Source organism: Antedon mediterranea, chromosome 6 (assembly GCF_964355755.1).
Source record: "Antedon mediterranea chromosome 6, ecAntMedi1.1, whole genome shotgun sequence".
NCBI classification, from domain to species: domain Eukaryota; kingdom Metazoa; phylum Echinodermata; class Crinoidea; order Comatulida; family Antedonidae; genus Antedon; species Antedon mediterranea.
The window spans coordinates 6,282,036-6,307,776 of record NC_092675.1 but is presented as its reverse complement, the minus strand read 5'-3'; the positions used below and the strand labels follow the sequence as shown (position 1 = coordinate 6,307,776).

At 32.5% G+C, this 25,741-nt stretch overlaps 1 protein-coding gene across 3 annotated transcripts; it reads left to right on the top strand.

Moving 5' to 3' along the window:
• On the top strand, window positions 1-25,502 carry LOC140051269 (telomerase protein component 1-like). Of its 3 annotated transcripts, none has more exons than XM_072096427.1 (24): window positions 1-112; window positions 563-794; window positions 1,045-1,113; window positions 4,613-4,719; window positions 5,838-5,971; window positions 8,090-8,220; window positions 10,650-10,745; window positions 11,169-11,261; window positions 11,605-11,798; window positions 12,526-12,637; window positions 13,350-13,457; window positions 14,334-14,507; window positions 14,667-14,854; window positions 16,224-16,399; window positions 17,080-17,242; window positions 17,485-17,587; window positions 17,932-18,060; window positions 18,948-19,075; window positions 19,782-19,914; window positions 20,335-20,451; window positions 20,939-21,082; window positions 21,804-21,884; window positions 22,631-22,789; window positions 22,939-25,502. In XM_072096427.1, exons 2-24 carry the CDS (start codon window positions 576-578, stop codon window positions 23,107-23,109), a joined length of 3,129 nt encoding a protein of 1,042 aa, XP_071952528.1. In that variant the 5' UTR covers window positions 1-112; window positions 563-575; the 3' UTR covers window positions 23,110-25,502. The 3 variants fall into 3 exon arrangements, with proteins under 3 accessions (XP_071952528.1, XP_071952526.1, XP_071952527.1); XM_072096425.1 differs by having other exon boundaries at window positions 1-174; XM_072096426.1 differs by lacking the exon at window positions 1-112 and having other exon boundaries at window positions 397-794.
• Window positions 25,503-25,741: the final 239 nt, after the last annotated feature.

Below are 25,741 nucleotides of genomic sequence, written 5' to 3'. Positions count from 1 at the left end.
AATCCGTGTATAAAATCATGATGATCCATCAATTAATTTTGGTAGCCTAGGCCTAGACTTTAGAGGCCTATTTATTTGGTGGTTTTGTTTACGATTTCTCTGCTAAGATCAGGTTCGCTTCTAGCTTAATAGCCTAGTCGTACGTATCACAAATCCAGTTAGGCCTAAGCCTATGTAAGTATTAATCTATAATAGTACTACTAGTACTAGGCCTAGGCCTAGGCCTATATAATTAAGTATATTTGTGTTGTGTGCCTCTCTACTAGCTAGTACAGTAGTAGGCCTAAACTAGGCCTAGTAGTAGTAGTAGTAGGCCTAATAGTAGGCTGGCTATCCTACTACTACTAGCCTAGGCCTATTATAGACTAGGCTAGGTCTAGGTAGTACAATACTAAAAGGACTAGGCCTAGCTAGTAGTAAACTCCTGTGGTGTGGGGTGAGGTACAGGAACCAATAGGACGAATTTATTGTCACGATTGCTCGCTCCTTTCAAACAGATCTGTCCCATTGGTGTCAATTTACCATTAACGTAACACTAAAACAAACCGTATTGAATTTTCAGATGATAAACAATAATGGGTTGCGGCGCATCCAACTCGATGGCAGTGCCATCCGGGCCGTCTGATTATCGTTACGCAGTTCAGCAAACATGGGATAAGGTTACAAAAACATGTGATAGAAAGAGTAAATGTAAGAAACTCGTCATAAAACGATCTGGATGGAAAACTATACGGGTATTTGTCTCCTCTACTTTCAAAGATTTCCATGCAGAAAGAGAAATTTTGGTTAAAGAAGTAAGATTTGTTGTTTTTCCATACCATATCATGATAATTTGATGATTGTATTAAAAAAGTTTATAAAGCTCTGTCTACACTATTAAACTGATTTGACAAAAAAAAGTGTGATGTGCATAAATATGATAGTGATATGACATCATCATGTCCATATACAGTATGGGGTACATAACATTTTTTGTCACATTAGTGTGATAGTGTAGACAAGGCTTTAATCTGAATTTCTATTCTTGCTCCAATAATTTTATAGGTCTTCCCAGATCTACGTCAGTGGTGTGAGAAGCGTCGTTTACATTTGGTTGAATGTGACCTTAGATGGGTAAGAAATATTAAGTTTTTGAAATGTTTTTTTTATCATAGTATTTATTGCAACCTCTTTTTATGTGATATGTGATATTATTTTCTTGAATAATGGCATACTCTAGCATCCACTTTAAGATATATTGTCTCTCTGAAAAAATCCCCATATTTTTTTGTTGAATAGTTATTTACTTTGACCAAAAATATAATAATAATACTATTAAATAAATTAGTAACCTGAAAAAAAAAGACAATCAGACAATGGATTTTTGATTAAATTTAACTGTTTTTAAAGACATTCAGTTGATACATAATTAATTTAATTATCAACTCAAAATATCATTGACAATGCATATTGCGTGATATAGTGTTGCTTAGCAATGTAAGGCTTAATTTGAAGACTTAAATATTTAACAGTAACTAGGATTTCTTTCACCATGTGTTTACCTGTTTAGTTCATGGTTGCTACGAAGGATTGTGGGTACAGCAATTTTGTAAAGATGTTGTGCACTGAACCATAAAATTCTTTAACAATGAACAAACCCTACTCCCTTCAATCAATACTGTACAAAGCGTCTTCGTTGAACTGAATATAAATTGAGTTTTATATCAACTCAATATTTGAACCAAAATTATAATATTAATAATTCTATTTTTAATTTTGATTACTCTTTGTCTTTACTTTGTTATGGTTTTCCCAATTATTATACCACTTTGAAATTTAGTGCACTAGTACTGAAAGTGCTTGCAGAATAAAGACAAAACTAGAAAGCCACTCCAAGAGTGCATACCTCCGCCTACTTTAAAATTGTCCTACATAAGATTTCTCCGGTAAAACAATATATATATATATTTGTGTGTGTCTTAATGCTGTTTGTGATTTACGCTAATTTCACTACAAGCATGTGTATGCGAGTTTGGTGTAATGGTTATGTAACAAGCCTTTAAATTAACAATAGCTTCAGTTGACTAACAATAGAACAGCAACGCGAAAATCAAACGAGTGAATTTGAAAAGAAATAGGTTTTGTAAACTACTCGCATCAAAAAACGTGCACATTAAATCAAATTATGTTTTAAAATTACAAATCACAAATTATAACTCTTGCCTCTTGTACAAAAATGAAATTTATTCTCGAGAAAATTCAATTTTAGTTTACTTGTTACTTTAAGACTGCTCGCCGGCTTTTGAAAAATTCTGTCCTATCTTTTTAACACTAACAGGTCTGAAAAGTATACTAAAAAGTGGTCCAAAATTGGGACTGTGGTCCGAAATGGTCCCAAAATTTAATGGAATGGTCCTTGTAATTACTTTTTGAGTAATCCTGCTAACAAACAAACAGACAAACAGACAAACAAACACACGCGATCGATTACATATACCTCTTTGGCGGAGGTAAATAAATATTTGAAATAAATAAAACTTATAGTATTTCTCATATACAAGCTGTTTACAGGTCAAGTATGTAAATGGGAAAATCTAGAATACAATATTTTTAGCAAAAAAAATTACCAGTATTAGATACACATCCACTGTAAAAATAACATAACATTAAGCCAAGTTTGTGGATAGACTTTCCCTGAGGACAAGTATGGTTTGCTTGTAGTATCGAGTCCTCAATCTTACATTTTCTCTCTAAAGCCTTGTCTACACTATCAAACTAGTTTGACAAAAAAATGTGATGTGCCCATCATCATGTGGGCACATCACATTTTTTTTGTCACATCAAGTTTGATAGTGTAGACAGAGCTTAAGTTCACTTTGCCTGAATATTTTCAGGTAATTGAACTGATATTTTCTCTCTATCAATTTACTATATTTCCGGACATTTACCTTAAACTTAATATTATTTTTGATTTATGAATTCTTCAATGTTTTTAGAAATACTATTAAGAAAGTCATATTCACTTAACATAACACATAAAAGTATACACGGTGGTTAATAATAAAAAAAAAACCCAGGACACCATTCCGACGGATTGTCAAAAAGCAATAAAAATATCGCTGTAAACAGACTCTCTTAATAATGTATTACAGCAAATCGCCAGAAAAAATATCTATATTAGAGAGAAAATCAAAAAAAATCTAAATCACAGCAAATCATGTTAAAAGCTATAAAATCATTACAGAAAATCACAAAAATTAAAAAAATCATTAAAGAAAATAATAAAATAACCAAAATCACTACAGAAAATGACCAATTAAAGAAAAATCTGAAATTTGTTATGACATTATTAATATCAGTATGAAAATGTTGCGTTGGCAGAAACATTTTTTTCTTTTCTTATTTTAATAATTACACGACCATAATTCATTAGAGAAAAAAACCCCAAAAAGTACCACAAGGCGGCAAATTTATTTCCATTGAGACCATGTAAGATTGTGATTAAAACATAATGTTGTAACTGTTTAATGTAATCAATCATTTTCAGAATAAGTAATGAATGTCACTAAGGAATTATATCAGAAATGTTGCATTTTATTTACAGTTTTGTTTTTACATTCTGTAACTGATATTGATACTGATATTATTTTATTGTCCAAAAGCTAGGTTATATATAATACATACAGATTAAAAGTGTTTATCATAAAATTATTAAAACTATTAAAAATACAATATTAAAAAGGAAGAATTGCACAATGATACGTTAACTCTACAGTTTCCTATTAATAATGTAATGCTGGTTACAAACAGGCAATACAGTTACACAAACACAGTAGAACACTGGGAGGAGGACACTAGTTGGAATATTATTTCATGTTGTTGATCCTGTTCCTGGTTCAACTGATCTCGAGAAGGTTTTGAAACGATTATTGGAAAAATTAGAATATTAGGATTGAGGATTACATAAATATTAAAACAGACTGAAAAAAACTATTAAAACTAGCCACAATGAAGTACAATACAATTATAGTAGGCTGGACCAATATTCAGGGGACACCTTCGGTACCCAACCCAAGTGTCCCCATAATAGAGGTTTCCCCAAATGAGAGATTACTTAATTTATATTATTTGACTGTGTTAATAGTAGTTACATTCTTAATAGAATACGTCATTGAACTTGAAAAATTAATTTTTTTCCATTTTAAACGCTATTTTTGGAAATATTCAACAATATATATTTTATTTATGTTAAGTCAATTTACTTCCTATAATCACAATTACTGATTTAATGTTTATTAATTTAAATATCCAAAAATAATAACTTTAAATTAAATTGTTTATCCTGTTTTACCTTTTTAGCTGTAGCTATACTTTAGTCCCATTATCAACACACCTGTGTTTAGCATTAGTTATTTAAAGTTTTTCTTAAAGTTTTTCTATTGTGTTATTCACCCCATGGGTGATGATAGAGCATAAAGGATTTCAAAGAGTAAGGATAAAACAGAATGTTACATATGCCACATTAATTTCTGTCCGTTCAATTGTGCGATTTCAAAGCCCTTAAGTCAATAAAGTATTATAGTATCATTATTGTATCGTTACACTAACTGTCCAATGAAATTATATTTCTTAGGGCGTACCAAAGGACACGACATCAGAAGAAACTTTAAGGACATGCTTAGGAGAAATTGATCGATGCTACCAAGATAATGTCTATCCTTATTTCCTTAACCTTACAAGGTATGATAGAAATTATCCATGTACTTGACAGATGTCATGAACTTGCACGATTGTGTTGAATACATTACATTACATGTTAAGAACGTTTTATTTCAATGTATAGTTATTTATTTATTTTAATAATTTAGTAAGATTATAAATCATCACTAGGAATTTGAGTGTGCTAAGGAGTGGCAAAAGAGGTAGGAGGACCACTGTCCCCTTAAGACATGTCACATCAACGCTCAAAGCATACAAAGGCATAAACATAAAAACACAAATATGAAGAATACAATTTTTTATTTTTTTTTGGATGATTAAAAAAAAAACGAAAACAGTAAAAACTTTATTCCCTTTGAAGAGAAAGATCCAGATGAACCTTTATACTAATAAACATGAACTTAACATCAATGTTAAGTACATTATATCAGGGATATTATATCAGAAGGTCATTGATTGACACTAATAATAATAATATAACCCAACCTTGCCATTTGATCCCTTGATGTCCATTGATTATTTTTGTTAATGTTTTTTTTTTTTAATGATATGTTTGTATTATTAAAGTGTAGCCAACCCTCTCCTCATTTTTGTGCATAGCATATCCTTGACATATAAGATATGAAGCTCTGTCTACACTATCAAATTAGTTTGACAAAAAAAGTGTGATGTGCACATATATGGTAGTGTATGCCCAAATATGGTAGTGATATGACATCATCATGTCCATAATGGGCACATCACATTTTTTTGTCACATAATGTTTGATAGTGTAGACAGAACTTAAGGAGAAACCAAGTTTATTAGAACAATTAATCTTTCAATGAATGAAAATATTCTGTCCATTAGAATGCAAACCATTGAATCCATTGTTTTACAATATAGTGTAAACAGCTACTGCAGCTACTCTATTATCTAGCCAGACGGAGATAGGACTTCTAATAAATCCATAGCGTGATGATGTTGACCTATTCAAACAAGTTTCTCTAAGCCATAAAGATTAGATTATATTTACACAAACCGTGGACAACCAGTCATTCAACCCCAATAGCAATATACAGACGTAGTTTGTACTCTTTTTATACATATGAATTTGTGTGCTATTGTGTTACTAACGTTCATCGTGACCTTTCTTGTAGTGAACGATGTGGTTGGATTCCTACACACAATGATGTATCAGACTCACTAGTGAAAGAATATAAATGGATTGAAGGCCTCTCGGTTACTGAAATGGAAATTCTACATGGAGCATACAGAATTGACAATCCAAATTGTAAGACATTTTTCAGTAAAACAAACTCACCCTCCAAACAAATTCCCCATGAGCGCATACAAAATTGACAATCCAAATTGTAAGACATTTTTCAGTAAAACAAACTCACCCTTCAAACAAATTCCCCATGAGAGCATACAAAATTGACAATCCAAATTGTAAGACATTTTTCAGTAAAACAAACTCACCCTCCAAACAAATTATGAGAGCATACAAAATTCGTAGAATGCATAAACGCTTCTTTTATATAGTCTTCTATTCTTTATTCTTGCAAGGCACCAATTACCGTACTGATGCGGGTATAAGCCCATACTCGGGTATAAGCCCACCCATTAATTCGAAGATCTACAGTGTGTGTCGTAATACATTATTTTGTATTTGGCGACGTCCATACACCTACCTTTGATCATAACCAAGTTAGGCTAATATACGCTAGGCCATATGAGGCCTAGCGGTCCTGTTTTGTTTACACTCCATCGCGGTCGAAGATCGCTTCACACCAGACGTTATAAGTCGCCAAAACGGAAAACCACTATTTGGTATCGGCTGCCATAAACAAGCTTATTAAATTTCTTTGGTACATTTCTATTTAACGAACATTGTATACTTGCTTTTCTGCTTGATAAATTCTTGTTCAATTGATGTTTAAAATAAGATATTCTACGATAAATTACACGAACTATATAAGCTTAATTTTCCGACACTCTACACCTCGTGTATTATTTAGAGGCAACGTCGTACACGTGAGGGCGCTCGCTCGCATAGTGGAATACACAGTGTACATGTGCTGTTTTTGACGATCTGCATTTTTGGATCCTCGGGTATAAGCCCACCCCCCAAACTTGACGTGATTTCATGTTCAAGCGGGGGGTGGGCTTATACCCGCGTCAGTACGGTACAGGTTGATACCCAACACAAAGATAACATTTATAGAATAATGTCTTTCAAAATACATTTAAATTGTGAATGGCTACAGTTGAAAATATCTAAAATTTATTTAAAACGAGACATGAATTATACAACGAAAACATTTTTACGAAAATTAACACGGGAAAATTTAATGGGGTTTACAATGAGGATTATGAACAGAAACATTTGATCTTTAGCTAGTTGTAAACTGTGTATGATTGCATGCCTGGATATACCCAATTAAGTCTGGTTATGTGCAATGTGGTCCTATTTAATGAGCCTGAGCCAATTTTCAAATAAACAGTTATGTTGTTCCGTCATTCTACAAAGAAATGCAGGCATATTGTAGCAGTACTATTTGTCATTCTTAATCTATATCATATATTCATCAAAGGAAACACATGTACCAAAATAAAAAATTGAACTTCCTGAGCTGTTAAAAGTTTCAAATAAACATTCACATGCTTTCTTCCTCTAAGAAAACATGCATATATCAGCACTATTTGTCAGTCACAATCTAAATAATGCCTACTGCACGATTTATTAAGGAAAAACATTCAATAAGAACAAGATTAAACACGATGATATTGTTTAAATGTGCCCCATAAATTTGAATTAACATGTAATCCAATAGACAAATTAGTAGATTACTTAAAACATTTTAAGTACATGTTGACATTCAATGTTAATCTATTTCAATCCACAATGTATACTGTGCAGTCTGACATCAATTAAGGCGAATCTGTTGAAATCTTTAGTTTTAAGCAGGGAAGATTGAAATTACACTCTTCACTGGTTTTAAGCCCTTGTACTGTATGTAGTCTTTAATCATGATTGTATCTTTATAGTACCCAGAAGCAATATTTCACTTAATAAATATTCAAGGATTTCACTTAAGTGGTAATGTTATTCACTTAAGTGGTAATGGTATTTACTTAACAGGTAATGGTATTCACTTAACGGGTAATGGTATTCACTTAAGTGGTAATGGTATTCACTTAAGGGGTAATGGTATTCACTTAAGTGGTAATGGTATTCACTTAAGTGGTAATGGTATTCACTTAAGGGTGTTTTACAGCCACAGTTGCCTTTAGTCTTGACAATTTCTGTTAACATTTTGTACCTCTTCTAAAGGTTTAAATCACTTATTCACCTTGAATATCTGGTCAATTAAATAAATGTTTGATACAAATATTTTGCTTTATTCAGCTTTATTTTTGGTTCGCAATTCGTCATTTCTGAAGACAATACCAGAAGAGTATGTCGGTGACTTTATGGATCCAAACCCAATAGCGCCTCATAAGCTGGATGTACTTAAACAAATGCTTAAAACACGATTGGTAAGTTTTGATCGATTTTCAGACTGACTGATTGCCTGACTTTTTCAGACTGATTTATTGATTACCAGATTGAATGAATGATTTTAGACTCATTGGGCCTGTTTCTGCTGCATAAAAACCAGTTAAAAAACGGTGTCAATTTTCTTGGAAAGAGAAACGGAACAATTTTGTGGTAACTGGTTAAAAGGCAGCGCAAAATAACCGGTTAAAGACATCCATTTAATTTGGTCTTAGAAAGCCATTTAAAACCGGTTGAGCAATTTGTAGATGCAACACAAAATAACGGTTATTCGATAGACAGCTGCTAACCTTGAGTCAACTACACTGCAGTAACGTTTACGTCAACGTCAATATATTTGAATCGTTTTTTTCGGCACTATGCAGCAAAACAGAAACAGAAAAATTGATTCATTTTCAGACATGATTACTTAACTTTCAGATTAAATGATTGATTTCAAAAAGATTGAATGATTTATTTATTTTCAAAGTGATTTCCAGACTGAATTATTTTCAAAATGACTGATTTAATTCAGACTGCTTGATTGATTTTCAAACAGATTAATTGATGGATTGATTTAAATATAGAATGATTGATTGATTGGGTTGGTTTACAGTACCTATCATTAGTCAGATTTCACAGAATTATTTTCAGAATCTGGGTTGTTTTATAAAATACTTTAAAGATGTATTGTCCCCCTGAAAATATTTTTGTTGTTGCTGAATATGCCATTTTAATGTCACATAATAGTTATCCATAGTTATCAAAGTGGCTGCCAGCCAATGGATTTTTGTTGAATTTAACCATTATGTTATTTTATAAGTGAAAACATTTTTTGTTTTGTTTTTTTTAGATGGAAGTGATTAACTTTATTAAAACTACTAAATAACCTATTCAAAGTCTGATTTAATAATTAATATTCATTTTTCCTGTTTTTGGAGGACAATACATCTTTAATAATCTCAAAACAAAGATTATTCTTCATTCATCAGTAAATACTACAATTTCAAAGAATAGACAAAAATATCTTGGTATCTTTATTTTAAATTTAAACAAATTAATGCAACTCAAAATTTATTATAGCCAAAAAGCTGATTTGGATGCTTTTACATCAATTAACATTTGATATTGCAATATATTTTAATTTATTTTTATATATATTTATATGCATTTTTAATGTTTATACAAATTATATTCTAAGTGTTTTTTATCTAATCAGTGCAATAGGAGACCTACTAGATAATGATTATTATTATTAATATTATTATTAATATTATTAATATTAATATTATTATTAATATTATTTATTAAGGCAAAAGATACATACAAATCAACAATTTAACAAACACGACGGAAAAAATAAAATCATAGTCACTAGCTGCCAGGAAAGCACAAAAGCAGCCTTGATTGAGATTGAGTTCGCTTTTTAGGAATCCTGTCTCTGCTTGGTTTTTTTTTCTTGTTCTTTGTCAACATTTTTTATTTTGTATTTTTATGGAGACAAAAATAAATAAAAAATGAAATAAAATATTTCCAACCAGGTGTTATTTAAAAAAAAAATATTGATGACTGCAGTAGTACTACAGTGTACATTTTGTTGTTGGAAATTGTTAGGTTATGCTGGATTTTTGGCTTTGTCTGACACACTCATAATCACTTTGTTTTTCTGCAAAAATTAATTGGTCACGAAAATACAATGTTTAGTTAGTTTGCTTGATTGATTAGGTAGTCTTAGCGTATAAATTGATATGCTAATTCAATTTAAAACTTGTTAATTCTTTCAAATTGTAAGTTAATCAATTACACAGTTATTAATGAGAAGCTGTTATAGTTGATTAAATCATTGATTTTTTGGCTTGTATAAAATAATAGTAGTTGTTGTGAATAATCCCTGTTCAACTGTAAGTTACATGAAGATTAATAAAAAGAAGAAGGCAAGGGGTTTTAATGGCATTAAGAGCAGCAAACAGCCACCAACTTGCCAGGATAAACTATTTGATAATTTATTGTGCTTATAAACTAAGTCTCATTTTTAGGAAGTGGACACTAGGCACACCTAGACACCAGGTCAGGATTGAACTCTTGACCTCGGGATTACAGGGAAGGCAATCATGTTAACCGCCAAGCTACAGCTCCACTAAGATATGTTTGTGCATTCATGCAATAAACAAAATTGAGCGTTTGAAATTGAAAAAAATACAAATAGCAATAGAGGGCATGCTATTTTTGATTAATTGAAATCAACAATATATATATATTTCAAAAATCATAAAGGCATAACCTGTGACCTATATGATTTGAATATGGATTGACAGAAAGTTAAAACATGCTGACAAATTAATAGGGTTGAAAGCCATTTAATAAGACTATTTTAGTTTCAACTTGGTGCTATCAACTTAAATAAAATAAATTTTGTATTTTAACTTTTTAGAAAGATCGTGTTAAGTGGTATGATTGTGAATATGCGGGTATTGATGAGGATGGCAAAGTTGAACTTACTGGTCTACAGGAAGGGTTCTGTAAAAATGTAAGTAAGCAGTGTGTATTCCTTTTAATATCATTCATGTGCATTGCCTGCCTTTATTAACTTTAGGCCTCTGTGGCCTCATTTACCAATCACACTTAAGTGAGATATGTCCCTTAATTATTAAGTATTTCACTTAACTCAATGAATATTTAAGTATTTCCCTTAAATTGTATTCACTTAGATAGGAGATTTTTTTTTTAATTTTAAGTAATTGATTGATTGATATTACTTTATTTACAATACTAATATTTTAAACTATATTACTACTTTAACATATCTACTTTATGCTTCCAATTTGATTGGTTGATTTTGTATCATGTGCCATGCATTAGTTTCAACAATTGAAGGTACTATTGTACAGTTTTTGTGAAATTGTTGTGCCTGAGTATTACGATACAAACTTGATATCTTTTTTTTCTCAAGGTGTTTGAATTTTTTAAGAATCGTATCGAAGAGCAGTATCCATTGTCGGAGGGAACCCTTGATCCGTATCAACAAGCTAAAGAAGCACATGAGGTGATACTGCTTTTAATGTGTTTATTATTTTTTTGTTAAATTTAAATTAAATAATGCATTTCTATAAAAAAAAAACATTTTTTGTGATAAAAACAGTTGTGATAAGGTTGTTAATAATTACAGTAGTGCCAAGTTGTCTCTTTAACCTCTAGGATCATAGGGCTTGGCAGATGAGATATAGTGCGCACTCATCATGATACAATACACAGGTTTTACTGTATACATATTTATAGCTTAGCACATTTTTTGACATTTTTTTTCCACAAAAAGATTAGAAGAAACTTGGCAACATATCATGAATAAATTAAAAAAAAATAAAAAAAAAATATTTTCTCATTTATAGTCTTTCCTCAAAAGCAGAGGAGCCCTAGTTCTGGGCAGAACAACAATTCTTGAAAAAGTTGAGAAATATGTAACAGACATTGGTGTCAACAACTCTTTAGTTATACTTGGGGGTGCTGGAACTGGAAAGTCATCGCTTCTTGCCAAAACGGCAGACGTCAGTCAACAGATGGCTATGAGCAAGCAAATTCCAGGGTAGGTTTAAATATCGTTATAGTGCATTATTATAATAAGTAATAATGGTACTATGGCATGGTTAGCATTGTTATTATAAATCTCAGGTTCCTTGGTTCTAGTCTTGACGATGCTTCAAAACTAGTGTCCCCACTAAAGCTTGGTTCCCATTAGGACGCAACGCAAGGACGTAAGCGCAACATCAGCGAGTTGACCAATTACAATCGAGGATTCAAACTGTCACTTGTTATTGGTCAACTCTCTTGCTTTGCGTCTGCATCGTTGCGTTCTAGTGGGAACCAAGCAAAAGGGAAACGCCCTTAAAATTTCAAGTGAATACAACTTAAAGATATGTTGACCTTCAAAACTAATAATAAAGTACAAGAGTGATGTGACACTTTGTAAATGTTTTTTCTGTTTTTGTATATCTCGGAGCAAACATAATTTTTATGTATATTTAATATGCAAATGACAATAAATTGAAGTAATTTTCCACTAATGAATGAATGGATGAAATCAAACTTTGAATAGGCCATCTTGTAGTTTTAAAAAAGCTGTTTATTGACTTTTAAACTCAAATACCTAGTATTAAGCAAACAAAATAAGTTACTTATTGAGTACCCCACAGGGGTAGTTATTTAAAACTGAATGGCTGTTAAAGAGAGTTTATAAAACATAATAAATCTAAGCTCCTCCTATACAACATTCTTATTTTCGTTGTGTTTTCTTCTTTTTTTCTCTTGCACAGAGGTGGCAGCACTGGTTGGCATATATTCTTTCATTTTGTTGGTGCCGTTCCTGGTTCCACTGATCTAGAGAAGGCGTTAAAACGACTCTTGAAAGAATTAGGATCAGTTAATGTAGGTCTACAAAATAAATCTTGCATAGCTATAAATCATATATTATTCAATTACAGTACTTATTTTAAAACCACGTTACAACTTGCCTTGATGAAACACATCAATGCTGACAATATATATATATCACCCACAGCATTGTAATTTTTTCATTAATTTGCCTTTGGATTTATATAATATACAAATACAGTAAAGGTAAAGGTGAGTCCCGTGTTCACTCGGAAATCCAACTCCGCAAATACAGTATAATAATATCCTGGATTTTCAGTATATAGTGCCTAATGTTGTTAAACTTCTAAGCACTGTACTTAAAACTAATACGAAAAACGGGGATTCCAACCATGCCAAAAAAAAAACCAAACCGAAGTAAGGGGATATGCCTTCGTTGCTAACCAGGGATCGATCTAATTGAACCCCGGTGAGCACCAGTATATTCAACATTTCTTGTTATTATGTAGTAACTAATAAAAATAATATCTAAACTTTTCTTCTATTTAAACAAAGTGCCAATTTCATTTTATATTCCTATACATTTCCTTTGGTATGTCTTCTTAAATAGTTAGTTTAATTTCAACACCTAAATATATTTTTGTACATTTATGCTCTTTCTCCCAGACATTGTGTTGTCATTTATAAAAAGCATGTGTGACTGAACAGTCACTAAAATCGTTATCATGAACCATTTAAATGACCATTTATTTTATTCATTTTCCAGGAAGCTACAATGCCCAAGAATCTAGAGACAACTTGTCAGATGACATGTAGTGTTCTGTCCAACACAAAGACACCTCCAGTACTTGTCATCATTGATGCACTTAATCAAGTAAGCCTAGTATTCAATCATTCTAAGCTAATGTACATTAATCTGGACATTTTGTTAGTGTCTGTCTTTATAGCAATTTAAATAATTTCAGTTAAATGTAAAGGTCTTTAGAGTAACAGTGACCTGACATGGATAAATTCACGACATCTGATTGGCTAATAGTTGGTCTTTAATGCTTAGTGAGATAGCTGTAAAAAGATAATATAATTATTCTTGATTAAATACCACATGGTACAATTCATGCCATCTGATTGGCTAATGAGACAGCAGTAAAGGACACTTAATGAACACCTAATTATCATATACCACATGTTTAAATTCATGCCATCTGATTGGCTAATGAGACAGCAGTAAAGAACACTTAATGAACACCTAATTATCATATACCACATGTTTAAATTCATGCCATCTGATTGGCTAATGAGACAGCAGTAAAGAACTCTTAATGAACACCTAATTATCATATACCACATGTTTAAATTCATGCCATCTGATTGGCTAATGAGACAGCAGTAAAGAACACTTAATGAACACCTAATTATCATATATATGATTGGCTAACAGTTCCAAAAGTTCTAACCCAGCTAGCCCGGTAATAATCTAGTTGCCCTATTCAAAAACAGAATGGTTTTGATTTAACAATTAGAGCTTTAAGCTCTGTCTACACTATCAAACTAGTTTGACACAAATAGTGTAATGTGCCCAAATATGGTAGTGATAATGATATGCCCAAATATGGTATTGATATGACATCATCATTTCCATATTAGGGCACATCACATTTTGTTGTCGCATAAAATTTGATAGTGTAGACAGAGCTTTATAATATTTAAAAAGTAGAATACATACATATTTATTTACTTTTATTTTATCTAGTTTGACGATGACAAATCAGGAACAATTTTGAGCTGGTTACCACGCAAATTAGCCCCTCAAGTGCGAGTCATTATCTCAATGATCAATGATACACCACCACACAAGATGCTGCTTGAAAGGTCAATTAAACCAGAGGAAATTATTGTCACACCGCTTAATATGGATGCTAGAAAGGTATGTCTATGTCTCATTGATATATATAGTGTTATTATTGTACTGTCTCATGGTCATTGGTTAAAATCATCATCATCACACTTTTTTTGTCAAACTAGTTTGATAGTGTAGACAGAGCTTAAGTCAACTAACCACTATTTCTTCTTAATTTATTTGTAGGAAATTGTAACAGAAATGCTGGGCAAGTACAACAAACGTTTGGATGAAAAGCAGATCAGCAGTTTGCTGTCCAAAGAGTCGTCGCAGAATCCTCTTTGGCTCGCTGTGGCATGTGAGGAATTAAGAGTGTTTGGATTCTTTGAGCGTGTCACAGATAAAATCAATAAGATGAAAGATGGCTTGTTGGAGTAAGCATTGTTTTTATTTTAGTATACTTTTCATTTCATTTATTTATTTCACTTTACAAATATATAAATATAAAGTGGAGGAGCCTAAAAGAAAGCAAAGCTTGTGGTGAATAGGCTCCTCAAAACAAAACAAATAAAATATAAATAATATAACACAATTAGAAACTAAAAAAAAACAACAATTAAACTAATATCTTTTCTCTAACACATAAGTTTAACATGTTTATAACTAAAAAAAACAAGTAAAAAATAGATTTTATAAATTATTTAAGAAATATCAAATACTTGAATATAAAGATCTGTGATATCTGATTGTAATACATAAATTGTAGTAAAAGTCATATACCTTTTTAAAAAAAAATTGACCCAATTATATCAATTTTGCATGTGCTCTGTTGCATGTGTTCTATTGCATGTGTTCTATTGCATGTACTCTATTGCATGTACTCAATTACATGTGCTCTGTTGCATGTGTTCTATTGCATGTACTCAATTACATGTGCTCTGTTGCATGTGTTCTATTGCATGTACTCAATTACATGTGCTCTGTTGCATGTGTTCTATTGCATGTACTCAATTACATGTGCTCTGTTGCATGTGTTCTATTGCATTTACTCAATTACATGTGCTCTGTTGCATGTGTTCTATTGCATGTACTCAATTACATGTGCTATGTTGCATGTGTTCTATTGCATGTACTCAATTACATGTGTTCTATTGCATGTACTCAATTACATGTGCTCTGTTGCATGTGTTCTATTGCATGTACTCAATTACATGTGCTCTGTTGCATGTGTTCTATTGCATGTACTCAATTACATGTGCTCTGTTGCATGTGTTCTATTGCATGTACTCAATTACATGCGCTCTGTTGCATGTGTTCTATTGCATGTACTCAATTACATGTGCTCTGTTGCATGTGTTCTATTGCATGTGTTCTATTGCATGTACTCAATTACATGTGCTCTGTTGCATGTGTTCTATTGCATGTACTCAATTACATGTGTTCTATTGCATGTGTTCTATTGCATGTACTCAATTACATGTGCTCTGTTGCATGTGTTCTATTGCATGTACTCAATTACATGTGCTCTGTTGCATGTGTTCTATTGCATGTACTCAATTACATGTGCTCTGTTGCATGTGTTCTCTTGCATGTACTCAATTACATGTGCTCTGTTGCATGTGTTCTATTGCATTTACTCAATTACATGTGCTCTGTTGCATGTGTTCTATTGCATGTACTCAATTACATGTGCTCTGTTGCATGTGTTCTATTGTGCTCTGTTGCATTTGCTCTATATCTGTACCGATAACTTATAATTAAAAATATAATTTAAGACAATTTGTATTCATTTATGTTTACTAGTTTGTTGGAGCAAGTATTTGAACGTTTTGAGGAAGAGAATGGTGGCCAACTGTTGGTTGCAACACTGTGCTTACTAGAGACATCAGCAACTGGATTGCTAGAAACAGAATTATTACAAATTTTGGGAGATGAGGATAACTTAAAACCTGAAGTTGAGGAAGAGAGTGAAAGTAAAGGTTCGTTAACTATTTTGTATTGTTTCATTAATTAAGATAAGATTAAGTTAAATTTACGTTCTATTGAAATAATTAAACTAAAGAAGTCTTGTTCTATTGCATGTACTCTATTTCATGTGTTCTATTGCATGTGCTCTATTTCATGTGTTCTATTGCATGTGCTCTATTTCATGTGCTCTATTGCATGTGCTCTATTGCATGTGTTTTATTGCATGTGCTCTATTGCATGTGTTCTATTGCATGTGCTCTATTTCATGTGTTCTATTTCATGTGCTCTATTGCATGCATTCTATTACATGCGCTCTATTTCATGTGCTCTATTGCATGTGCTCTATTTCATGTGCTCTATTTCATGTGCTCTATTTCATGTGCTCTATTGCATGCGTTCTATTGCATGTGCTCTATTGCATGTGCTCTATTGCATGTGCTCTATTGCATGTGCTCTATTGCATGTGCTCTATTGCATGTGCTCTATTTCATGTGTTCTATTGACTGTATTTTTGTACTGTACTAATAAATAAAAATATTTTTTTTTATATTTTATATATAATTTTTAACTTGAACTTGAAGTTTACAAAACTTTTAAATCATAATTGATAATAAGGGATAAAATAACTAAATGAATTGGTGCTACATATGTACATCTGTTTGATTTTTATTAATTTTTTAAAAATTTATAGATGGTGGACGTGAAAAAAAGACTAAAGACATCGGTCCCCTTCCTGCTGCCAAGTGGGCTGTCGTGTTCAGAGCGTTGAAACCATTTCTACGTCCTTTTGGAGATAGTGGCGAAGGTCGGCTTGATTTCTACCACAGGGCACTAAGCAAAGCTGTCCGAAAGAAGTAAGTTAAACATTTTTTAAATCACTGTTGTGTTTATTCTTGTGTGTAATTTATTATTTACACAGAGATATAAACATTAAGTCATTTGCATATTTTCTAATATTATCACAATCAATATTGTCTAGTGATATAGACTGTGCTTACTTTTAGCATAAAAACTACAACTTTGAGAAGACATTGTTTCTTTATTTTGTTTTGTAAATAAATGGTGTACCATAAACCATACCATCATTGTTTACTAGATACTTTGAAGGTCATACATCAGGAGCTGTTGACCAGTTATGGTGGCATAGCAAGCTGGCCGATTTCTTTGAACAATCCGATAATATTGATCGCAAAGTAGAGGTAAGTGAAAAGTTAAAACGTGTATCTTACCAATATCAGTTCCTACTTTCAAAACAAAAAATGAGTAAAACAAATTTAAATAAGATGTAAGGGACCTCGAGGAAGCCCCAAGGGGCTTGTGATAGGAGCTTCACAACGAAATGTAAGAAAATAAATAGATAAATAGCCCATATAGACGAATAGACCATGACTGGAACAACAGGGGACGTGCATTGTTATGGAATATCATTGCCAAAATTAGAAATGGCTAAATCATATACTAAATACATTATATTTATTATTAATTGTTATATTATTTGTAATAAAGTAAAATAAATATGATTTGTCTAAAACTACTTTTTAAGGAATTGCCGATTCATTTGCTAAAAATTAACCAAGCTGAAAACCTGAAAGACTTTTTAATGGACTGGAAAATATTTGACAAGTTGTACAATGAGGAATACAGTACTTTGCTTCTAAGATACTGGCGAGAGGTAAGCTCAGTAAATTTCATTTGCAGTGCTTTTATGTTAGTACAGTCAACTCTCCCAATACCGAATTCTCTGAAAACTGGAAACTCTCCTAAAACAAGACTTTTCTCAAGGTTCAAAAGTTTAAAAATGTTTATTTACCATTAAAAATACATTTTGAATATCAGACTTTCTGGAAAACCAGATATATTAGGACAGCCCAAGAATGTCTGGTATTGGGAGAGTTGACTGTATGTGTACAGTATTTGCCGTACTTCAAAATCCACTGTGACATACTGTATGTACTGTATATTGTCATTGCCTGAATCTATCAACTAATACTGTGTTGTAGATGCTTGTTGCAATGTCCCTGCATGCTTACAATGACTTACCTAGTTCTTAAGTTTGGTCTATGTGCCCAAATATGGATATGATGATGTCATATCGTTGGAGAGACACACCTTACCGGTGACAGCGTTTTGTTTAATGCTTTTGTCTTTCCTCGGCCTCGTGTCTTGTTTTTCATATATATATATATTTCTATGTTTTTTTTTGTAATTATTATTTTATGTTTATTGCCGAAATTAATAAAATAAAATAAATATTACTACCATATTTGGGTATATCACTACCATATTTGGGAATTCACACTTTTCAAACTAGTTTGATAGTGTAGACAGAGCTTTAGGTTCTGGGTTGTCGCAAATCAAAACTCCCTATTATGGGATGTTTTTTTGTTTTGTAGTAAAGTACAATACATATAAATAAGACATTTTGTAGCGCTTAATGAGATGACTCTAATATATGACACACTGTATGTTTAAGCGCCTTGAGTACTTTGTAGATATGTACGCTTTATAAATCTTATTATCTTATCATATGTTAACTCTACTTTCTGTCACCGTCTAAAGGGTTGTGGTAAAACATGGCAAACACAGATGGAGACCCGTTACCAAAGTCAACTAAATCAGATTGAAAACAGTGATGATCCTGATTTACAGCTGCTAGCCAGACGATATGAGCAAGTCGCCAGAGTAGTGTAAGTCTTCTTTGTTTTCTCACATAAAGACATTATACTGAACTGTTTAGTTATTTACTTTCCAATATGGAAAATTAGGAAGCCCAGCTGCATAATGTGACCAATCCTTGTGTGACTATACTCAAAGGAGGTTATGAACAGTATAGGAAGATGAGATGATTGTTACTATACAACTAAAAAATAACGGCAACAAAAAATCCTTCATATATGTTCATTTTTACCGTCTTTTAAAACAATATTTTATGAGTTGGTAGCAACAATGTCCAAAATTTGTTGGCAGTAGTGGTAGCCTACCACGTAAATCTGTATGGTTGGCGTGTTGACTCAATTTAGTCTTTTTTGGTAGCCAAAGGTGTAGTAATTATAAGTTATAGGAATTTTGCATAAAACTTCGTCATAATTACTTTACTTACTTACTCATACATACCCGAACTTATATGACTAGATTCCTCCATAATTTCCTATCTGCCAGTTGTGACAGCCAGTTCATCTCTCTTCATACCAGTATCCGTCTCTGGTACATCAATGCTTTTGTTTTGCAAGCCCATGTTTTGGCTGCCACATCAGTACAAACCTAAAAACATATCTCGACAACCAATAACATTGTTTATTTTATTTTGCTTATGATTTTATATCTGTTTATTTTAAAAATGTTATGAGACAACTATCTTGTAGGTTAAATATTATTTTTTCAATGTCTTTTCAGTAACCAGTCTGGTGAAAATATGAAATCGCTTGCTTTACTGGAGAAGGCGATGAAGATTGAACAAGAGGACTTGAGCAGTCGTCCAGAGCGGATGGTAGAACTCTACCATCTTGCAGCAACTATATATGATGATGTATGTACTTCATCTATAAGAGAAATTTATTCTTATTTATTTTTATTTTTGAATCATGCAAAAGTACTGTATTTTATGTTTGTATTGGGTAAACCACGAAAATAGATTTTTTGAATTTTTTTTCTACATTCTGGCTACTAGCGTCAGTTGTATTGTTCATGCAAGTGACGTGTTGATTGTTTATCATCACTCTTTCTGTCTCGGTGCTGTCTAGCGCCACCACTTGTTCTTATGTCTTTTTGCGGATGTCCCGTCATGGATGTGTCCTGGATGCAACTGAGCTTGAGTCCTCCCTGGTTTCTGTTCATGTTGTTTTCTGTTCTGTTCTAGATAGATTCTTTTACTTTTCTTGGTAGGTGATGTCCTCCTCTTTTAGTATCTTCAATGTTACTGTATTTTAATAATTACCTTTTTATTCAGAAACTCAAGTTGTATGAATACATTGATCCCAGTCAAATGCGAGAATTAAAACCTCTTATAGATTTTGGAAGGAAATCTATCGCAATAAGAGAAACACTAGAGGGTGAGGCACACAAGGTAGGTGGTGTTTTTTTGTTTATTTTTGTTAACCTTCAACAGAAAGCATATGACAGTTTCGCATTTTGAACTTTGGGACCCAATTGCCATATTCACCAATATTTCACACAAGTATTTCTCTTATGATGTCAAGAAATATTTAAGAATTTCCCTTAATTTCTTAGATAAAGAATTTTTAAATGTTAAGAGTATTTCCCTCTTAGCCTAAATATGAATGTTGAACCCAGTGAATGCACCTATGTTAGATATTTTCTTAAATACTTCTGTTAGTAATAATAAGTGCTTAATTTAAATAAGAGGATTTTTCAATTTTCCTAAGTGGAAAAGATAAGTTAGATATTTCTCATAATACTAAGCATTTCACTTAAGTCAATAAATAAGAATCCCTTATATACTGTAGTATTCATTTAGATAAAGGAATTTTAAAACTATGGTGAATACTGGAAAGTTTCAAGATATTATTTTCACTTTGTTATTTTTGTCTTAGTATAAACTTGGAAAGACCCTTGTACAGATGGCGTTTAACCTAGAGAGTTGGCTCGAGTGTGGTGGAGACAACAGCATGTCTGGTGAAGAAGCCGTAGAGGAAGGCCAGGCTTGTATTGACAGGGCCATACAGATATTCAAGGACGTAAGTATTGTATTCAATCTCTAGTTCCATCTCAATTACTGCTAATGCCCAACTCAGACAGCGTCGTACGACAAGTCGTCTCGTCGGGAGAAAATTAAACTAATAAAAAATTTAATGTTTAAACTTCTCCCGACGACCTAAAAACTATGCCTGACGCTATTTCAAGATGACTCGTCTTGTCGGGATTCAACTCAGACAGCACCGACAAGTCATGACGCTGTCTGAGTTGGTCTTAATATAAAGCCTCGATTGCACTGAACTTAATTTGGTCAACTTAACCTGGTCCAATCCAAACACTGGCTAAAGATTAACCAAGTTCAATAGTTATTTTTACCGACCACTGCCTGCTGCCCAGTAAAACGTACCATGGTCTCGGTAAAACTGACCATGCGGCTAAAAAGTCCAATCCGAACGTGTGACTTGTGTTAGCACATGTGAGGCAATAAATTTTGGTAAAATTACAGTAAAACTATAACACATGAAAATATCCAAGTGCGAAAAATGGTCATGTCTTCTGATGACATTGGGTAAAGCTACCATGGTTAAATTTATAATTTTTCCAGTGTGAACAAGGCAAGAGACTCACTCTGTTCATATAATATATCTGTTGAATGAAAGCTGGGCAGTTTTGGTACTGTACTGTATGTATTTAATAGTTTACAGATTATGTAATTGTATACAAAATGTTATAATAGAAAAAATGTTGATTTATCTTGAATAGCTTGGAGATGATGGACATTTGGCTGATGCCATCATGACAGCAGGAATTTTATTAGAAAGAGCTAGTGACGAACAGTTACAGGTATGTAAGAGTGACAAATAATAACGTTTGGGTGATATTTATCTCCTTGAGCTCGTATCGACAGTAATTCTAGCCATCAGAACAAGAGAAGGCTATGTACACATTTAGCTTGTGTGTACTTAATAACCCAGAGTTGGTGGTTACTCAGGAGGTTATTTTAACCTGTCTGTTGAAAGGGAGATGATTGTCGTTTCTGTGGCAGCTGAAAGATATAAAGGAACCATTAGAGCAGATTCAAGTTGTTATCTATGTTAATATTACATTATTACATATACAGCATTATTACATATATAGATTTTCTATTTTGAAAGACCTGTTCTCGTCAGATCACCAAAGTTAAGCAATGTTGGGCCTGGTTAGAGCTTGGACCATCTGGGAATATCGGTGCTGTATATGGAGCTGGGGTCCCGTTAGGCATTTGAAATCAGCATTCTTATGGCAGCCCCTGCATCTAGTATCTGCCTCTTGACGTATTGGCCCATGCCTTTCCTCTTGTCAAGGTGGGCACTGTGCTTTAAACAGTCCTGGCTTTGTTTGTATCAAACCTGTTAGTGGCGGTAATTATCGCTGTTGGTTTCGATTAAATAAAATAAAGCATATTGATCGAAACGTTGAGTAATCATATAATATATGTGGTGTACCGCAAACTTTATATCAACATTTGACATTTGATTCGCCATGCAAACCTTCAAAAAACAGATTAAAGTTGTTATCTCTGTTATAACATTATTACATTTTTTATATAGAAATATATGGAGGCTTTAGAACTTTGCCTACAAGCTTACGGCGAAAACAGTGTACTGACATCTAGGCTTTACCTCAACATAGGCATTCTACATGAGGATAATAGGAGATACTATGATGCATATGATTGGTTTATAAAGTGGCAGAAAGTCAGTGAAGAAGTATGTACAATTGAGTCACTTCCTATACTTTTCTTTAAACACTATATTCTATTCAATTTTCAATTTTTTTAGCTTAACAGTATTAGACATGATGATGCGTTGGTTTTATGAGCAATATATTAATTATAAATAAAACAAATTTTTCGCAGGTTTTTGGTTATCACCATCCACGCACTCAACGTTGCCGTAATTGCTTGGCTGAAAGTCGGTATAGGTCTGTGAAACAAAATCTTGAGCGTCGCAACCAGGTGAATGCACAAAACCAACAAATTAATGAGGCAAATGAGGATGATGAAAACAGTGATAGTGATGATGAATAATTACACTCTATAAATCAGGAAAGTCTAGTTTGAAATCAAAGTCAAATTACAACAGTAGAACCGTTATTATAGCGTGGTTTCCACTAGAACACAACGCAGCGACGCAAAGTGCTGTATTGCGTAATCACAAGTGGGAACTGATGACGCAACAGTGCTGCAAACATCGCAGGTTTGATTTCACGCAGACGGGGGAAAACACAATTATTAGAAGGGTATTTGCTTACGTTGCTTAGATTGTGTTACGTTGCGTTGCTAGTGAGAACCAAGCTTCAGAAGACACCTTCAAATATTTCCACTGATTTGTTTCGTTGGAAAGTGTTCCCTTCCTTAATAGTGGTTTCCCCTGGTTCTAGTTCTAAAACGTATATTGCTGCTAATTTGTTTCACAGGACAATGTCCCATTGGGCGTTCCTCCGGTGTTCCAAAGGAGTGGTCCTCACTGTAAAATAATGCTAGCGTGCATAAATAAACTACCAGCCATCCTCTAGTTTTCCTGTGTTTTTAACAAGGTCAACGTCAGACCTAGAACCACCAATGTATATTCAGTAGTAGAACTAGAGAAGTGTAATCTCTCTTGTCCGGTAAACTTTATTTTGCGTGTACTAGTGAATTAAAAGGTATTTTGATAATCATATAAAGATTCAAATTTAGTAGTACTGATTGTAAAAACTAGAGTGTTATAACTTTATGAACTTAATACTTTGCGAAGCCACGCTAAAAATAAAATAAACCTCTATTTTCGTAAAAGTATTTTCAACAAAGAATTAAGTTTAATTATATTTAGAGAATATTTACATTTATCAATAAGTTGATATATATATATTAAATATTATGACTATATTAATATTAGGAATATTAAATAGAAATTATTGTTTTTATTAATCAATACATGGTAGGGTTTTGCTTTTAGAAATTATTCTATTATGTATCCAATAGTGTTATCAATTTATTTCTTTAACCTTAATATGCTGTGCAATTTAAAACTTGATAGATGTATAGTAGTGTAATATAATAGATTTTATTTTGTTGTACTGTCGTACCTAGACCATACTTTTCTGTCGTCTTTCATTTGTTTATGTGAAAAGAGCGTCGCGTATCGACATTAGTACAGGAGCTCCGTTTGATCTGAGGTTTATCCACAATTGGTTGAATATAAAAACACGTGCTGTAGTTACTACAAAACGGACAACATCTATGCACGGTCACAACAACTGGTGTGTTAAATCATTGCAACTATACTTTCTGACTTTATACTCAATTCCGTCCATTAAATCTCGATTCACACTACACAAATCTTACAAAATGTTACATATTGTAACAAATGACCACCTTGTTACAAACCTTCATTTTCGTACAAAAAATCCTGGAACAAGGAATTAATGTCCATGCAGATCTTTTTCATTTCTGTTTACACTGTGTTTACATTACTTAATGACAATTACTACTGTGTGGAAGCATAGTAACTCTATTATCCTATGAGATATCCATGTAATAATTTGTGTTGTATGTGTGAATCGAGTAATCGAGTTAAGCTCAATTTTTGTGGAAGCATAGTTACTCTATTATCCTGAGATATCCATGTAATAATTTGTGTTGTATGTGTGAATCGAGTAATCGAGTTAAGCTCAATTTTTGTGGAAGCATAGTAACTCTATTATCCTATGAGATATCCATGTAATAATTTATGGTGTATGTGTGAATCGAGTAATCGAGTTAAGCTCAATTTTTTTTCTGTCTACACTATCAAAACTAGACAAAAAAAGTATAGGTGGTGATATAACGTCATCTAACCATATATGGACACATTAAGTTTGATTGTGTAGACAGAGCTTTAGACTACTCAACGGTTGGCCAACAAATGGTCACTCTGCTGTAAGAGATAGGGTGTTAAGCGCTGTCTACACTATCAAGACTAGTTTGGTAAAAAAGGTGTGGTGTGCCCAAATATGGTAGTAATACTGATGCTGTCATCTAACTGGGCACATTAAGTTTGACACTGCCTAGAAATAAGATGTTTAATAAAAAAATTGAGGTTTATTTAGCATGTATGTTCTTGTTATGCTATCTATGTACAAAATACTCAGGGTATTTGGTAAATACTACAGTACATGATTTACATTGACCTGAATGCACATACCCATCAGTCTGTTTTAGAATTCCATAAAGCTGATTCCTTAGTTTTTTTCTATTTATTATATTTAATTCTTTTTTTTATAATATCTGTAAATATATTTCTGTAAATGATGTTCTTTTTCATATAATTAAATATTTCTGTTTTGTAACTGTATTCCACTTGTAATTCGTACAAGGAGTAAATAACTTTTCATAAATTTTCTTGTAATCTATCTTGTGGAATTAATAAAGTAACTGTATACAAAAACCTAAACCGTGTGTGTTTTAAATATGTATATGCTACAGTCTGACAATTTCAATAAACTAGGTACTGCAATAGGGCATTTACTATTATTAACAGTCATGGTGCATGGAGTTCCCTCTATGTGAATTATTTATTTGTTGTCTATTGGCTACCATATATTTTATTCTTCATATCAACTGGTAACAACATGGCAGACTAAGTTTATAGGGGGCGCTGCTCTACAACCAGCAAAGCTATTCCTAGCAACCACAACAT